General features: G+C 37.1%; 1 protein-coding gene across 2 annotated transcripts; it reads right to left on the bottom strand.

Moving 5' to 3' along the window:
• Positions 1 to 617: 617 nt before the first annotated feature.
• On the bottom strand, positions 618 to 4117 carry LOC107488257 (uncharacterized). 2 transcript variants are annotated; one of them, XM_016108976.3, is made up of 6 exons: positions 3617 to 4117; positions 3006 to 3523; positions 1894 to 2086; positions 1738 to 1802; positions 1439 to 1649; positions 618 to 1355 (listed from the first exon to the last, which is right to left on the bottom strand). In XM_016108976.3, the coding sequence occupies exons 1-6, from the start codon at positions 3788 to 3790 to the stop codon at positions 954 to 956; spliced, it is 1563 nt and encodes a 520-aa protein (XP_015964462.2). In that variant the 5' UTR covers positions 3791 to 4117; the 3' UTR covers positions 618 to 953. The 2 variants fall into 2 exon arrangements, with proteins under 2 accessions (XP_015964462.2, XP_052118356.1); XM_052262396.1 differs by having other exon boundaries at positions 619 to 1355; positions 3694 to 4116.
• Positions 4118 to 15164: the final 11047 nt, after the last annotated feature.

Raw genomic sequence — 15164 nt, 5'->3', positions numbered from 1 at the left:
TTAGTCAAAATATATCAATTTTTTTTAATAATTTTGAACTATAGTCTTTACATCTTCATACCAGAAATTACGCTAATTAAATGCCCCATCATCAATAATTCAATTGCATGACATGTATGATATCAACAAGTCCATTATGATGTTGTTCAATAAAACTTGGTCCAATAAAGGTGTAGGGTATGGCAGTGGCACTGTGGCTGGTCCAACCTAACCCGACCCTCACTTGGACCACTTTGCTAGCACAAGCCCAAAACAACATTTATTAAAATTAGGTTTTTTTTTTCAAAATTAACTAAATTGGATTAGTGTAATAGTTAGCACACTAGTGTACTTAAACAAATATTGGGAGTTCAAATCCTGCCTTGTACATACAGTAATTTATTGGACAGCAATGAATCTTTAAATGATTTATCTTTAGTGTTTTTTTTAATCAAAATTAACTTTTTTTTACAAAAAATATTTATTTCCTCTATTATCATTATCTTATAAATAACTTTAGTTCTTTTGTCGAAACTAAATCCTTTTTACAAAAATATTTATTTCCTCTATTATCAATGTCTTATAAATAACTGCAACAATCATAATTGTGAATCGTTTGCGGCACAAATAGAAACGATTAAAACTTAACTCAAACATGAATTACTAGTACTTTACCCTAAAAATTATTTCCCTTCTATATGAATGCAACAAAAGTTCAACAGGGAATACATTCGCCTGTATAAGTACAAAAGTAGCCTTAAAAGAAAAACGAAATTGATTTGTCTTCTATAATTGCGAATTTATGGCTTTACAGATTCTGTATCTTTTTTTTTCTTTCTTTCTCTTTCTGCTGCATATACATTACAAATTTTGTAATTTGAATTTCACTTTTCAAGTAACATTTAAAGGATGACTAGCTCGTAGCTATTCTTAATTTATCTTGTGCTAATGATTTGTACCTGTTTAATTATTATTTATTGAGATTTAATCACTTGAGATGTTATAGTGTTTCCTTGTTGAGTCTGAGTGCTATTATTCCAGTAGTTATCTTCCCACCTCTCAACACGCTTGATTAAATTGAGTTTGGTACCATAAAAGACTCTGAGAGATGTGGGCTCAAATGGAGGTGGTAACGTACAAGGTGCTTTTGTTGAAGGCTCATTCACCATTGATTCAATCATAAACTTCTTCTCCAACCCACTTCTTGTGCATGCCATGGCCTCAGCACACACCTCCACTGCTCCTTCAGGCACTTCTGGCTCATAGTTTAACAGCTTCGAATATTCATTTAGAAGATGGAACATGTAGTCATACACGTACTCCATCTTCAGTTCTTCTTGAACAAACTTACTCGCTGCTTTACCAATATCCTGTGCCTGAGTTAACTCGAGATTTTGATAACTTTGTTTCAGATTCATGGACAAATGCAAGGAATTTGAAATGTCTTAAGAGTACTTACTTTTTGTTTATGATTATTTCCCCAATGAACAGCAAACTTGATGGATTTGCACTTGTCATCGTCCCTAATAGGCCAGTAATGTTGTGTTGGTTGCAGGCTTCTTATGAAGAAATCATAGAAACGAGGCTTCACCATCAGTGTAACTGAATCACATGCTAGGATGTTCTTCTCACTCACTGACCATGCATACCCTTCAATGTAGATCTTATATCTAACATGGGATCAGAGCCACAAATATATTATCATGATGATTAGTTGGAAACAGAATTTTGAGGTGATGATCAAATGGAAGGAAGTACCTATGTGTGCATTGACTTGCCAAGTTTGACTGATTGAATCCTTGCTGTGACTCCTTAATCCAATCCTGCCATAATGTTACACAATAAACAATGTTAATTCCAGTGGAGGAACATTTAAGTGAGGCTACTAAGGTAATATGTGAGAGATGTGTAAACCTGAACAAATAAACGTGCATTCCAATCCTGCGTGTCTGAAACATTACATTTGAGGAGATCTTGCCTGATTTCAGCAACAAAAGGGTTTCCCTTCCAATATGCATATGGTTCTCTATCTATCCATTTAATCATTTCATTGCCAATTTTAATCTCCTTCAGCAGTTGTTCCCAAGGCCTTATATTAATCTCAGCCCTGAAATAATCATTTTATTAATATCCTTAATGATGATTAATTTAACGAAACAGAGGACTTTGCACAACAATAATTAATGTTAGCAAAAACCGGCAGTTTCCATGTCAGTAGATCTGATGAGGTTATGTTCTTTTCCGTACTCAATTCTTATTGCCCTACTCACCCTTAGGAATTACAGTAAGATATGCACTAAATCCACCCTTATGATTTGTTTTTTAATTATTAAATGCAAGATTACAGACGTGTTTAGCAAGGATGCACAAGCCAAGAATATTGGTGACAGTTTCGCAATCCCGACACGTAACGGTAATTGATCACCATCTTAAAAAGAAGGAAAAGGTCAGAAGAAGATAAAAACAGTTAGGAATTACTACTTCGATTCCAATAAACAGAAACACTCAATCCAAGTCAAGTCAACAGTGAAAATTTGTATTATTTTGTAGCCTTCTTCAACAACCGCAATCAGAGGGGCAAATTAAAGCGGATGCTATTCCTCAGTATTTCAAAGTTTTAAAACACGAATGAATGAAGTGTAGTGTCTTGTTTGTAAGTGGTATGGTAGGTCACGTCATGTAGGATGCGTCCTTTTCCTAGATAGAGATATGGATAAATACTTATATTGCTCTCCGGAAATTCTAGATAGAACATTTTGATTTTTAACAAATTTATATTTATATATTCTAGATAAAATATTACTTTGATAAATAAAAAGGCCTAGCTGTATGCATGCAAAGCCGCCAATGAAGAGTATTATCCAGTTCAAGTTGAAATTGGATTCTTATATATAATTACTTTGTTACCCTTTTCTGGACAAATGAAAAAACAAGCACCGCAAGCAAATATGAATATAATAAAATAAGGTGATTGAGGCAAAGACGACTTCTCAAAAAACGAAAGGACCGAAGATGCAAATGCATACCAACCCCAGAAGGACCAATCAGGGAAGACAATGTCATGCGTCCAGCGATCGCCGCAGTAGCGAAACAAAGGTGGTGGGCCTATGGAATTGGGCCCGCGGTAATCTCGGGCTCTGATGACGGGCCTGTCATCGCAGTCGAACATTAGGTCGAGGTCTGGCACCATGGAAGGGTACCTCCTCAGAAGCTGAAGGATACCCCAAATGGTGAATACATCGCGTGTCTGAATCGATTTCTTGTATCTCAACACGTANNNCTTCCTGATCTTCTTCTTCTTCCATGGACCAAGGTCCTCGTGGATCCACCTCAAATACTCCGGGCACACCGTACTGTTCTCTTCCACCCCCTCCTCCTCCTCCACCCTTCTTCTCCTCCAGCATGTATGGTTATTCTCAGTGGTGCTGCTACAATTGAGCCTCAACCACCGTTTCTTGGTTTTCTTCTCTCTCATTTTGCTCTGCACTACTATTACGCTTTGGTTCGCAACAACAGTTGCTGGCTCACCAGTAGAAGCCGTGGACTGCATGCAACACAATCGATCATTTATAACTAACTATAATTCATTCATTAATTAATAATTAAGTGTAGTAAGTTTTAATAAGTGTTAACGAACCCAGAAGGAAGAGACAAATAGAGCGGTGAGGAGAATAAGGAGGAGGAGGAGGAGAAGGAGAGAAGTATAAGCAGGACCCTTGTTTAGAAGAGGGCGCCATACGGTGCTGGCAGTGGCAGTAGTAATGGGGCCCCCTAACTGTCTCTTGTGTCTTTGCGCTGTGAATCTCTGCATGGATGGATCCCTGCTATTCTGATCAGATTTATTATTATAAATTATATATATTTGATGAATGAATTTGGAAAGGTTAGAATATAATTGAACTGAATGAAGGAGCTGAAAAAGAGAGAAGGGTGCACAGCACAGAGAGAGAGAGAAAGAGAGTGCGTGGAATATAATTAGTGCTAGGTAGCTTTTTCTACGAATTAAATTAATAATGTAAGAAGAATATCCTAGTTGATAAGCTAGGTAGCTTGGACATTGGGCAATGAGAGTAATAAGAAGGGCTAAGGGCTACAGGCTAGATCATTGAATAATGCGAAATTCTGTATTGTGATTACCGACAACATACAATTATTGACAAGGGCACGCAAATGCCAACAATGAGTAAGGAGCCACTATGATATAATGCACTAGAGATTAGAAAGATTATTAGATTAACAAGTGAAGGGGCCGGGGAGGGTCAAAATCACAAGCAACGCGTGGAAGGTGTTCCCCTCCGACCGCGCCACACAATGAATTCACTTCGTTAATCTGCCCATGTCTGGTTAGTAGTGCTCAGCCTCATCCATTTTCCATCTTTTTCCAATGTCTGGTTAGAAGATCCAAGGCTTAGTGCGGTCCAAGACTTTTTTGAAATTTGGATTCTTGGCTTACCCATAAAGAGTTTTAGAGGATGGTAAAAAATGAGTGGAAGAATTTGAGTGATGATCAGTTAATTAATAAACTAAAGACCTTGACGGTACTGTCAAGAAGATGTCATAAAGATAATTTTGGAGACATGGATAACAGGATAAAAAAATTTGAGGAAAAGATTAAAAAGATTGATGATATGATCAGTGTTGGTAATTATGATGGGATTATAGAAGCTAGACGGAAGGCTCTTGTGACTTGTTGTGCGAAGTGGTATACCAGAAAGGAGATTCACTAGAAGCAGATGTCTTGATCTTAACATGCTAGAGATATGGACAAGAACACTAGGTACTTCCATAACCTAGCGTCGGCTAGAAGGGGAAACAACAGAATCAATTTTCTGTTAATTAATAGAAAGTTAGTGTGGAACCAGGCTAGAATAAAGGTTGTGATTAGAGGATTTTATAAAGAACTGTATTGGCAGTAATATGCTCATATGAATGGGTTCCGTGATGGATTGGTTAAGCAAATTGATGTCGAAGAGGCGGCAGGGTTAGAGGTGATGCCATCGCCTGAGGAAATACGATAGGCAGTTTGGGATTGTGAGTCCAATAAAGTGTCAGGTAATGAGGGATATAATATGAACTTCATAAAAAATGTTGGGGTGAGATTGGCCAAGAGTTTACTGCAACTGTGTTGGGATTCTTTCAAACTATGACAATACCAACGGATGCTAATATAACATGGGTGGCGCTAGCTCCAAAATTTGTGGGGCTAAGAAAATCAAAGACCTTCGCCTGATTAGTATGGTTGGTTGTATGTATAAGGTGATCTCAAAAGTATTGGTGAGAAGAATGCGTTTAGTGATGCCATGTTTAGTGGGAGAGACTCAGTCTGCATTTGTAAAGGGCCAAAAAATACATGATGGTGCTCTTATTGCTTGTGAGACGGTCCAATAGCTGAAGTTGCGCAAAAAGAATGTGACAATTATCAAGCTAGACTTTCGAAAAGCATACGATAGGGTGAGATGGAGTTTTGTGGATATTGTCCTACAAAAGATGGGTTTTGGTCTTAGATGGAGGACATGGGTGAAGGCATGTATCACTACAGCATCTATGTCAGTGTTGATTAATGGGTCACCATCAAAGGCATTCAAAATGGAGAGAGGTCTTAGACAAAGAGATCCTCTTTCTCCTTTTTTGTTCGTTATTGTCGTTGACGTCTTGTACAGGATGGTGAGTGAGGCAGTGAGGAATGGATGCATCTCACCACTGTTGGTTGGGAGGGACAATATAGAGTTGTCGTATCTCCAGTTTGTAGATGACACAATCTTATTTTGGCCACAGAAAACAAAGACAGTCATGAATTACAAGAGGCTTCTGCGAGTTGATGTCTAGCCTGAGTATTAACTTTGATAAGTAAAACTTGATTTCGATTAACTGTGAGCAGGAGTGGGTGACGAATATGTGTGGTTTGTTGGGATGTGCAAAAGTTGCTTTACCTGTCAGGTATTTAGGAATTTTTCTAGGTGCAAATCCTCGGTTGGTGAAGACCTGAAAACCGATCATAGACAAGTTGGAAGATAAGCTCAGCTTATGAAAAGCAAAGTCTCTTAACAAAGCTGGCAAGCTATTCTCATAAAATCTGTTCATAATAGCTTGCCGGTTTAATACCTTAACTTTTATAAGATGCCAAAGTCAATTGCAGAGAAGTTAATTGGATTACAGAGAATGTTTTTATGGAGTAAAGAAGATGGGAATAACGGTATACCACTTGTGAAATGGGAGGTGGTGCAAGCATCGAAAAAACTGGGTGGATTGAGGGTGGGGGATGTATTCATCAAAAATATGTCGCTTCTGTTTAAGTGGTGGTGCTCTTTTTGAAGGAGGACTGCCCACTGTGGAAGAAGGTTGCATGTTCTTGTAATCAGTTGAGTCTAAATATAATGTTGTCAAAACAGCCACTACCAACAAGAGATGGCCCTTAGAAAGATATTTTTCAGCTTAATATTAAGGAGCAACAAGTGAGAGAAAAGATGATCAGTGGGCTATCTATGGAGGTGAAAAATAGAAGACGTACTCACTTTTGGGAGGATGATTGGTTACAAAGTGGTTCCTTGAAAGAGAGTTTTTTGAGGCTCTTCTCTGTTTCAAATCAACAAGGATCTGTTATAGGGGACTGTGGGTTCTGGGATGGGTTAGAGTGAGTATAGAACTTTCAGTGGAGGAGAGTTTTATTTCAATGGGAGTTAGAGCTTCTCAATCAACTTCATGACCGATTACGACTCGTGAGATTATCATCTAGTAGAGAGGATACAATTATATGGAAATTTGACAGGACAGGTATTTTTCTACTAATTCATTTGTGCAGGTATTGCAGAAAGAGACTCTTTCGAAAGACATCACAAGCTACAGTTTCACGAGTACCATTTGGGGAGGATTGGTTCCTCCAAGAGTTGAACTATTTGCATGGTTTGTCTTAGTAGACAGAGTTAATACTAAAGAGAGATTGAGTAGGCTAGGAATTATTCATCATAGTGATAATATTTGTGTTTTGTGTAAAAAAGATGTAGAATTTGTGCATCATTTGTTTCTTGGTTGTGAGTATACGTAGCAGGTGTGATGCACTTAGTTGACGTTTGTAGGTAGAGCTTGGGTTATTCCGGAGACTGTTGAAGAGCTTTTTGAGAGTTGGATTGGAGTGCCTGGTCGTAACTCGGAGCAAAAGAAGTGGTTGATAGGTTTCTTTGCGATTATTTGAAGCATTTGGTTGGAACGGAATAGCAGAATGTTCCAAAACTCAGAGACAGGTGTTGATGAAATTATAAATAAGTCGTTTTTAGCTATAGAAAATGGCTTGGTGTTGATAAGCTTGATTGTTATTGATGGCAATATCGAAGATAACAACAGATTATATCCTATTTATTGTGCTTATTGTCTAATGTTTTAGTTGTGTTTTATAATTTTTACCTACTCCTATATATTGTGGTGAGCTTTCTTTGTTAAAAACACACACACAATATTCTTCCCGCTTTCTTTGCTTTACACCAAGCACCTTACTATAACCATCCATTTCATGCTCTCACAACTTCATTCTTATTTTTAATTACTACTACTACTATTATTACTATTATTATTGAAAGTTTACATAGGATTCGTAGAAATTCGGAGGCGGGAGGCCAAAGCTTTAGGCCCACAGTCATGTATAATTATCCAATGTGGTAAATCCTGTATTACAGAATACTGATAGCAGCTGTAAGCCTGTAACATTCCACAAACAACAAAAAGGGTGTCAATCTTTTCTTTTTATGGGAAATGCAGGCAGAAGGCCCATTTAGTTATTCTAATGAAGACAAATGAATGAAATTAGTTTAATATTTATTTTGTTTGTATTTACTAGTGATGCATTTTTTAGTTACATGAATCCTTCTCCACTAGACCACTACTAGTGACTTGTGATGCAATTTTTAACTAAAGGGTAAAACATCAAGGATTTATTTTTTTATATTTCAGAAAAAATGTATCGATAATTACTATTTCTTCCTTTTCAGAAAAAGATTTTTTAATTTATTTATAAAATTAATGCATTTGAATAAAAGTTTCCATGATGATTTTTTTCCAATATATGTACGCCTTTGAGGTAGTATATATTTGTGTGTTGTTTTCTTACGTAGGCCATATACTAAGCTAAATTGCATAGATTGTATTGTATAAAGAATCCTGCTAGGGAGCCAATGAGGTATCTATATAATGGCTACAATGGGCTGTTTGTTAGGCCTAATATGAGTTAAAAATGAGGATTAAACCCCTTTTATCCTAATTCACTAATGCCTGTCCAGTTTTGTTTTAACCCCTAATTTTAATTTTTCCTCAATTCCTCTTTTTTGAATGGAAGATCATGCTATCCCCCCAAACCCACCACTGTCGCAACTGAACATTCTGCCCCCCCAGCCGCCACGTCACCTGCAAACTGCGTCCATGCTGATTAGGACTTCAGGGGCCAACCTGCATCGCACCCGTCCTCCCTTGCTCGCAGCAACCGGTGCGCACTGTCACGACTGAGCATCCCCACCGAATTGCCACTTGACACAAAGCCTCCATCGCGCGTGACCGCCCTCACTCGAAGCAACCGCTTCGCAACGTCGCGACTGAACACTCGGCCGCTGCGTCCCCGCAAGATCTGGAACCCCCATCTGCGTCGACCCGGCCTGCATCACCCAACCTCATTCGCGCTTGCCATCCTGTGTCAGCCGGCGGCCTGGGTCCTCCCTCATGCGTGACCATTGGATGGTTCACGGTCCCGTTGGTGTGCCTGCCCGATCATACCTACCATCATCGACGTTATACGGTTAGTGATGTAATGTCTTATTCTCATGATTCCTATTTCTGCTGTTTCTAGTGGTGGATATTGTTTATCTTGCTGAGTTGTTTGATTTATCACAGCGAAAACCTCACTCGCTGCATTTTTAGTTTGTTGGAAATTGTTGAATAAAATTCTGATGTAGATGGTTGCAGTTGATTTAATGTTTGCGCGGGAAGAATTACAAAAGCTTGGTTCAAATAGGACATTTTTTCCCTCGCTGTGTGGACCATTGCATGCAATACTACGTAAACCGGTTGACCATTGTCGATCTCTAGTTGACACTGATTAGATGGTTACTTTAGCATGTTATCGGATGGTTGGTTTCCATCAACGATCACTTATTTGCTTAACTGGATTTTTTTTGTTTTCCTTGTAAGCAATTAATCTTAGTATGAGTACTATTGAATATTCCCTGAGGTAGTGATATTGTATATATGCTCATCAAGTCGCGTTTCGTATGGCATAAGTTAATAAATTGGAAACAGGTCTTCTTTTTCTATTTGATCATAGTTCAATATAAATTTGTTGCCTTGATTTTAGAGGTATGATTTATTTTGACTTTGCGGATATCTTGATGTACACATGATGAGTTAAAGTGCAAATAGGTTTGTTAATTTACCAAACCTTTGGATGGTCGATTTTCATGATGGTGACTGCTATTTTGATCTTAGTACATTATCAGCTTGTTTGAACAAGTTGTTGTTTGATGGGTCTCTTTTTTCTGTAAGTGAGACAATGCATATATGATGTTAATTATATTAACCGTTTATTTAGTTTGAAGAAGTTTAAGTTAGATGTTTACTATCACACATACGACTTACTTTAATTTTATTATGAACATATCACATAAAGAGATTAATTTTCTTATATTCGGTATTAAATTAGTTTATTTAACTATAGAACATATGTAAAAGATGTTAGGTGTAAAGAGTTCTAATTGTGTACTAGAAGAAAGGACAATATATGGGTCCAGTAGTGCGTATGGTTGTTCACTAAGATGTTCTCGATAGCCATGAATAAAACTGATGATGCAACCATGTAGTGTATCTCAGGAGTTGATATTATAATATTTGTATGAATCGGATCATTTGAAGACATATAAAACTACAAAAGTCACCGCTTTCCTATTGTCTTTTTGTTGTTTTTATCTTCAAGTGGATATGTTCTATTTCATGAAGGCATGGAAGTATGGATGCACTCCACTCAAGTCCTTACTCACTAATCTTTCAAGAAAGCTTGATTTTTCTATCAAAAATTACTAATCTTACAGAAATACTACTGATTTATATCCTCTAATTTTAATTATGTATATATCTTGTTATTTAAATGTATGACTTATTAAATACTAAAAAGACCAATGTTATATGACTAGTAAATATGATTAGTTTTTGTCCATATCTGGATGGTTGATTTTTATATATGGGAAGTTTATTGTGTTGGTATTTTGTTTGAGTATGGTGATGTTTGAGGGTTGTCTTGTATTTTAGTAAGAAAATGTATTCATGGTCCCTAGAGCGTACTCCGAACTCAGGTATTCATTTCTGGATCGACATGGAACAGATGGTTACTTCAATAAATATCTGGATGGTTGAATTGCATTGATTACTTTGCTGTTTAAGTGTGCCACATTGTTGCTTTGTGTGAATCTAATTTACCTTTTTTATTGTTGTGTTTATAGTTGGCCGAGTCGATCTCTCAGACTATTTAAATTCTTGCTGTGGACATCCTTTCTCTTCATGGGTCTTATAATTTTTTTGTATTAGCATCTGGAATGATTACAAGGTTTTTTGCTCATGTTATTATAATTTTTCTTAGTTTGTTATAAACTGAATAGAATCTTGCATTGAATTTCAGAGGACCTATTGCGTGAGTAACTTTTCACTTCCAACCATCCATTATCATACCGTCTGAACACAAAATCAAATGGGTAAAAAGATATCACATTGTTTATGTGATTGAAAAAACATGTTTGGTTATATGTTGTGACGTAATTTTTTTCTTAATTTTTACTCGATAGAAATTAGTCTAGATGCGATGCTCATCTTGCTACATCAACAACTTGTTTTCCACTTGGAATTACATAACGAGGATGCAAAGTTGGCTGAGATTGAGGCTATTAGATTTGATTTCCTGCGGGCGGGTACCACTGTGGCATGTGAAGCAGAGCATTATGCTTCAACTTGCGATGGCCTATGATGTGGAATCAAACACTCTCAGGGTGGACGCAGGGGACATCTGCGTTACCGCTGAACTGATCATCAATGTATTCGGCATACTTTCTATAGATCAGTAGAAGTTATGTAAGATGTAATATTTACTGTGCGTGTTTTTTGGTTTGCCTTTGTAAACACTGATTGATTATTGTACAATATTTCGTTAATGTAGGGGACCCAATCCTAGAAATGTAGAAGAAAAATGCATCCCATCTGGCACTTAAGAGACAGTTCCAAAAGAAAACAACAACACAACTGCGGGACTTTGTCCGTTTGTCTTTGGCTGTCCAATGGAGACCGAGCAACAAAGGATGGCTTTTAGATGATACTTTATCCTAGTGGTTCTAAAGATGTTTCTTTGCCCCACAAGCCAGCAGACTATTTCCCCATGGCACCTCCCTCCGATTTTGGATGTCTCAAACCCCAGAAGATTCCACTGGTCGTATCAGATATTGAAGTTGTTGCAAAATGCAATAAGAAAATTTCAAACCGAAAACCACAAAACATGCGGCGAGTACATGTTCGTGTTGCTGGTATTGCAAATAGTTTACCTAATTTTCTCCTACATGTATGTCTTAGGTTATAAATCCTAACATGTGAATTACTTGTGTCCAAGTTCTGTACTTTCAGCGCTTAAAGCATGGTCTGTTACATGCATGTTAAGCATGCGAGCCTTGGATTGGTGAATGGACCGCTGATGAATTTGATAAGAAGGCCAACCATGTTATTTCACAGGTACAATCTATAATAATTTCATTTTTAGACTCAAATTGAATACAAATAGTATCAATGGTTTAAGTTAATTTTTGCTATCTTCGTTGTCTCACATTGAACACACAGGGATGCATCATGGACAAGCCCAGGAAGGGAAAAAAACCCAAGGAAGTAGCTAGTAGTAAACAAGATAACGAACAAGCAAGGTGTAAACGGCCCCGCAAGGACTCCGAACAAGCGCCGTCTACCCGGTGCAGGACTAAACTTCAGCAAAGAGATATGGATGCGTAGAATGTGATCTCATTTTATTAAAATTACTCGTGTTATTATCATGGATGTTTATTTTAGTATGTATGCGACTGGTTATTATTTTGTTAGTACATTCCTTCCTGTGTGGTGTGCAACGTGTTGTGATGTGCATGTAATTGTTAATTCTTGGGTCATGCCAGCAGTTTGGCAAGGTCAGCGATGGAAGTAAATGGCCGCGCAAGGACTCCGAACAAGTGCCATCTACCCGGAGCAGGACCAAATCTCAGCATATAGATATGGATGCGCAGAAGGTGATCTCGGTTCATTAAAATTACTTGTGTTATTATCATGGATGTTTATTTTAGTAAGTATGCGACTGGTTTGAGTATTTATCATGCATATGACGATATTTGGAAATATAGCTGCGACTGTAATTATAAATATTATTCCTCTCCTCTCCAGCATGATAAAGTATTTTATATATGTTGTTTTTCATATCCTGCTGTGTTGCTTATATCTCTTGATCCGTTCAATGTCTACACCAGAAGGATGCAGGCCTGGTACGAAGAGAAAGTTACCCATTCGCAGAAGCTGATCAGACAGCGGCATAAAAATAGCACGTCCAGTAGAGACTGTCCCAAAAAGCAAGGGGACACTTTTGGTTGTCCCGGACTCTGATGATGAAGATAACGTGCAACTTGCTAGAATAAGGCAACGATTATTCCGACAAGAGCCTCTACCACAGAATGTCCATCAAGCAGAGCCTGTGGTCACAGACGATTATGAAGGTGCTCAAGAAGATCACTCTGGCCACAAGGAAGCATCTCCACGTACGCTATCTGCGGCACTTGTCCAACTTACCGAGTACGATTTTGACAGGTAAGTTGTTTGTGGCTTACTTTGTTATCTCTTTTTCTTTTTTTTTTCTTTTTTTTTTCCGTGTGGTGATTAGCGGTCCTGGTAAGTATAGCTGGTCATTTTAGCTAACGTCATATGGCATTCATTTGCAGTGAATTTGACGTCTCCATCGTACAATGTCCTGAATTTGAATAAGTGCTGGCAAATGTTGAACAAGGGTGGCACACAAGGCTTATAAACATGCAGTCCCTGCAAATGGTGATGTCAAAGAAGTCATGATACCATACACCGAGTCCAGGAAGACCCAGCTTTTCACTAGGTTTGACTCAGCTTGAAAAGACTCTAACCCCGTCCCCGATCCATTCAATTCATCCGAGGCTTAGGAATATAAAGAAGGGCGATAATAAGGAGAAACAAATCAGAGCATGGATACTTAACTCGTCCTGGACAAAGAGCAACATTTGGCAGGCTATGAAGGTCGGGAGCATCTAGTACTGCGAAGGAAGGACTTATCGACGCTCAAAGTCCGTAGTTGGGTCAACAGCACGGTAAGTATCTGAACTTAATCATGCATTTTAATTCCCTACCTTTTTATCGGTGTTAAGTTTATACTTGCTTCCTCTATCGTGTAGATCATTCAATGGATGTGCTACACTTTCAACGACACCCAATCATCTAAATTCAAGCAAGATTTCTATTGCATGTGTCCAGGAATATGATGCGTGAGCATCTTTCCTATCTTTTCCTAGTGAATTTGCATTTATATTTGTTGAGTTTAATCAAGAATTAATTATCTTTTAGCCACTATAGATGTTACTTTGAATCATGTGCAATTCTATTTATTTTAAGTAGCATTTGGCTGGAATTTAATGGAGTTTTCGCAAAAAAAAAAAAGAAGAAGGCGAATGATGCTGTCAACCCTGACCTCTCTGCACTCAAACCTGAATAACTCGAGCTATAGAGGTCAAATGGACGTGATTTTAGTGGCGTTGGAAAGCTAACTTCCAGAGATTTCCAACGATCTATAATCATTCACATTTCACTCCCACTAATTCGGCCAAGGCTGCACCTAACTTGAGATTCCTCAAGTTAGGCGCAAGACAACAACAACAACACGCAACTATAGGCGTGACTCCTCAAGTAAGGAGCAATGAACCCCCAAGTTAGGCGCAGCACATGAGAGCAACACTTTTTTATTTAAAAATAGGAAAATATATTATTTTAGTTGGAGAAAATATATTTTAAATTAATTAGGATTAGATATAAAAGAGAAAAGAAACTTCTCTTCTACCTCATTCTGTAAATTACAGTTTACCTGAATCCTAGTTTTTTTCTCTAAACTATGAGCAACTAAACCTCCACTGTTAAGGTTAGGAGCTATGTTTATTGTATGGATTGATTTTATTATTTTTCTATTTTAATTCATGTACTGATTTATATTTCAAGAATTATTTTCGTTCTTTATTTTATGAAATTGGGTGGAACGGAAGTATAACCCTCTTTCTAATTGAGTTCTTGTATAACTTGGAAAAGCTCTTTACTTAAATAACAGCTTGAAAACATATTCTCCTAAATTTCCAATTATCTGGATTTAACGGGATACGTGACATATAATCCTCTTATTTTTGGGTAATTAGGATTTATGTGGCATATAACTAGAATTGAACTTCACCCTCTAATTGAAATTAATTGACCAAGGAATTGGCGGTTGATTAGAGTTAGAGGAGACTAAAAAGGTCTAAGAAATTAGAGTTTAGTCATATATAGTTGGCCATAAATTAAATCTTTCATGATTAAAATAGTTAGTAAAAAAAGTCAATCAGAAAAATAGATAACTCTAAAACCTTAACTGTCTCTACATATATTATTTCCAACTTATTTACTATCTGTCTTCTGATATTCTGAATTTACTGTTAATGCTTTGAACTCTCAAAACCATTTTCTGTTTGTCTAACTAAGTAAATTAATCAACCATTGTTGGTTGATCCATTAATCCTCGTGGGATCGACCCTCACTCACCTGAGGTATTACTTGGTACGACCCGGTGCAATTACCGGTTAGTTTGTGGTTAGAAATTCTGCACCAAATTTTTAGCGCCGTTACCAAAAATTGACTATGATTGACAATTCCTAATTATTTGACTATTTAAATTAGATAATTTTTACTTTAATAAATTTTTTTTATTATTCATTTGCATTTTTTTATTTTTATTTTTCTTTATTTTTTTTCCTTTCCTTTCTTCTCGTTTACTCCCCCAACGCCCGTTTCCTTTTTATTTCCTTTTACCTTCGTTTTCTTTTTAATTTTTTATTTCACTTTCGTTTCGTTTCTTTCATTATTTTTTTATAGTTTTATTTGAT

This window comes from Arachis duranensis, chromosome 5, assembly GCF_000817695.3.
Source record: "Arachis duranensis cultivar V14167 chromosome 5, aradu.V14167.gnm2.J7QH, whole genome shotgun sequence".
Lineage (NCBI taxonomy): Eukaryota > Viridiplantae > Streptophyta > Magnoliopsida > Fabales > Fabaceae > Arachis > Arachis duranensis.
The sequence above is the reverse complement of the archived record's forward strand: the minus strand, read 5'-3'. Positions and strand labels throughout refer to the sequence as shown.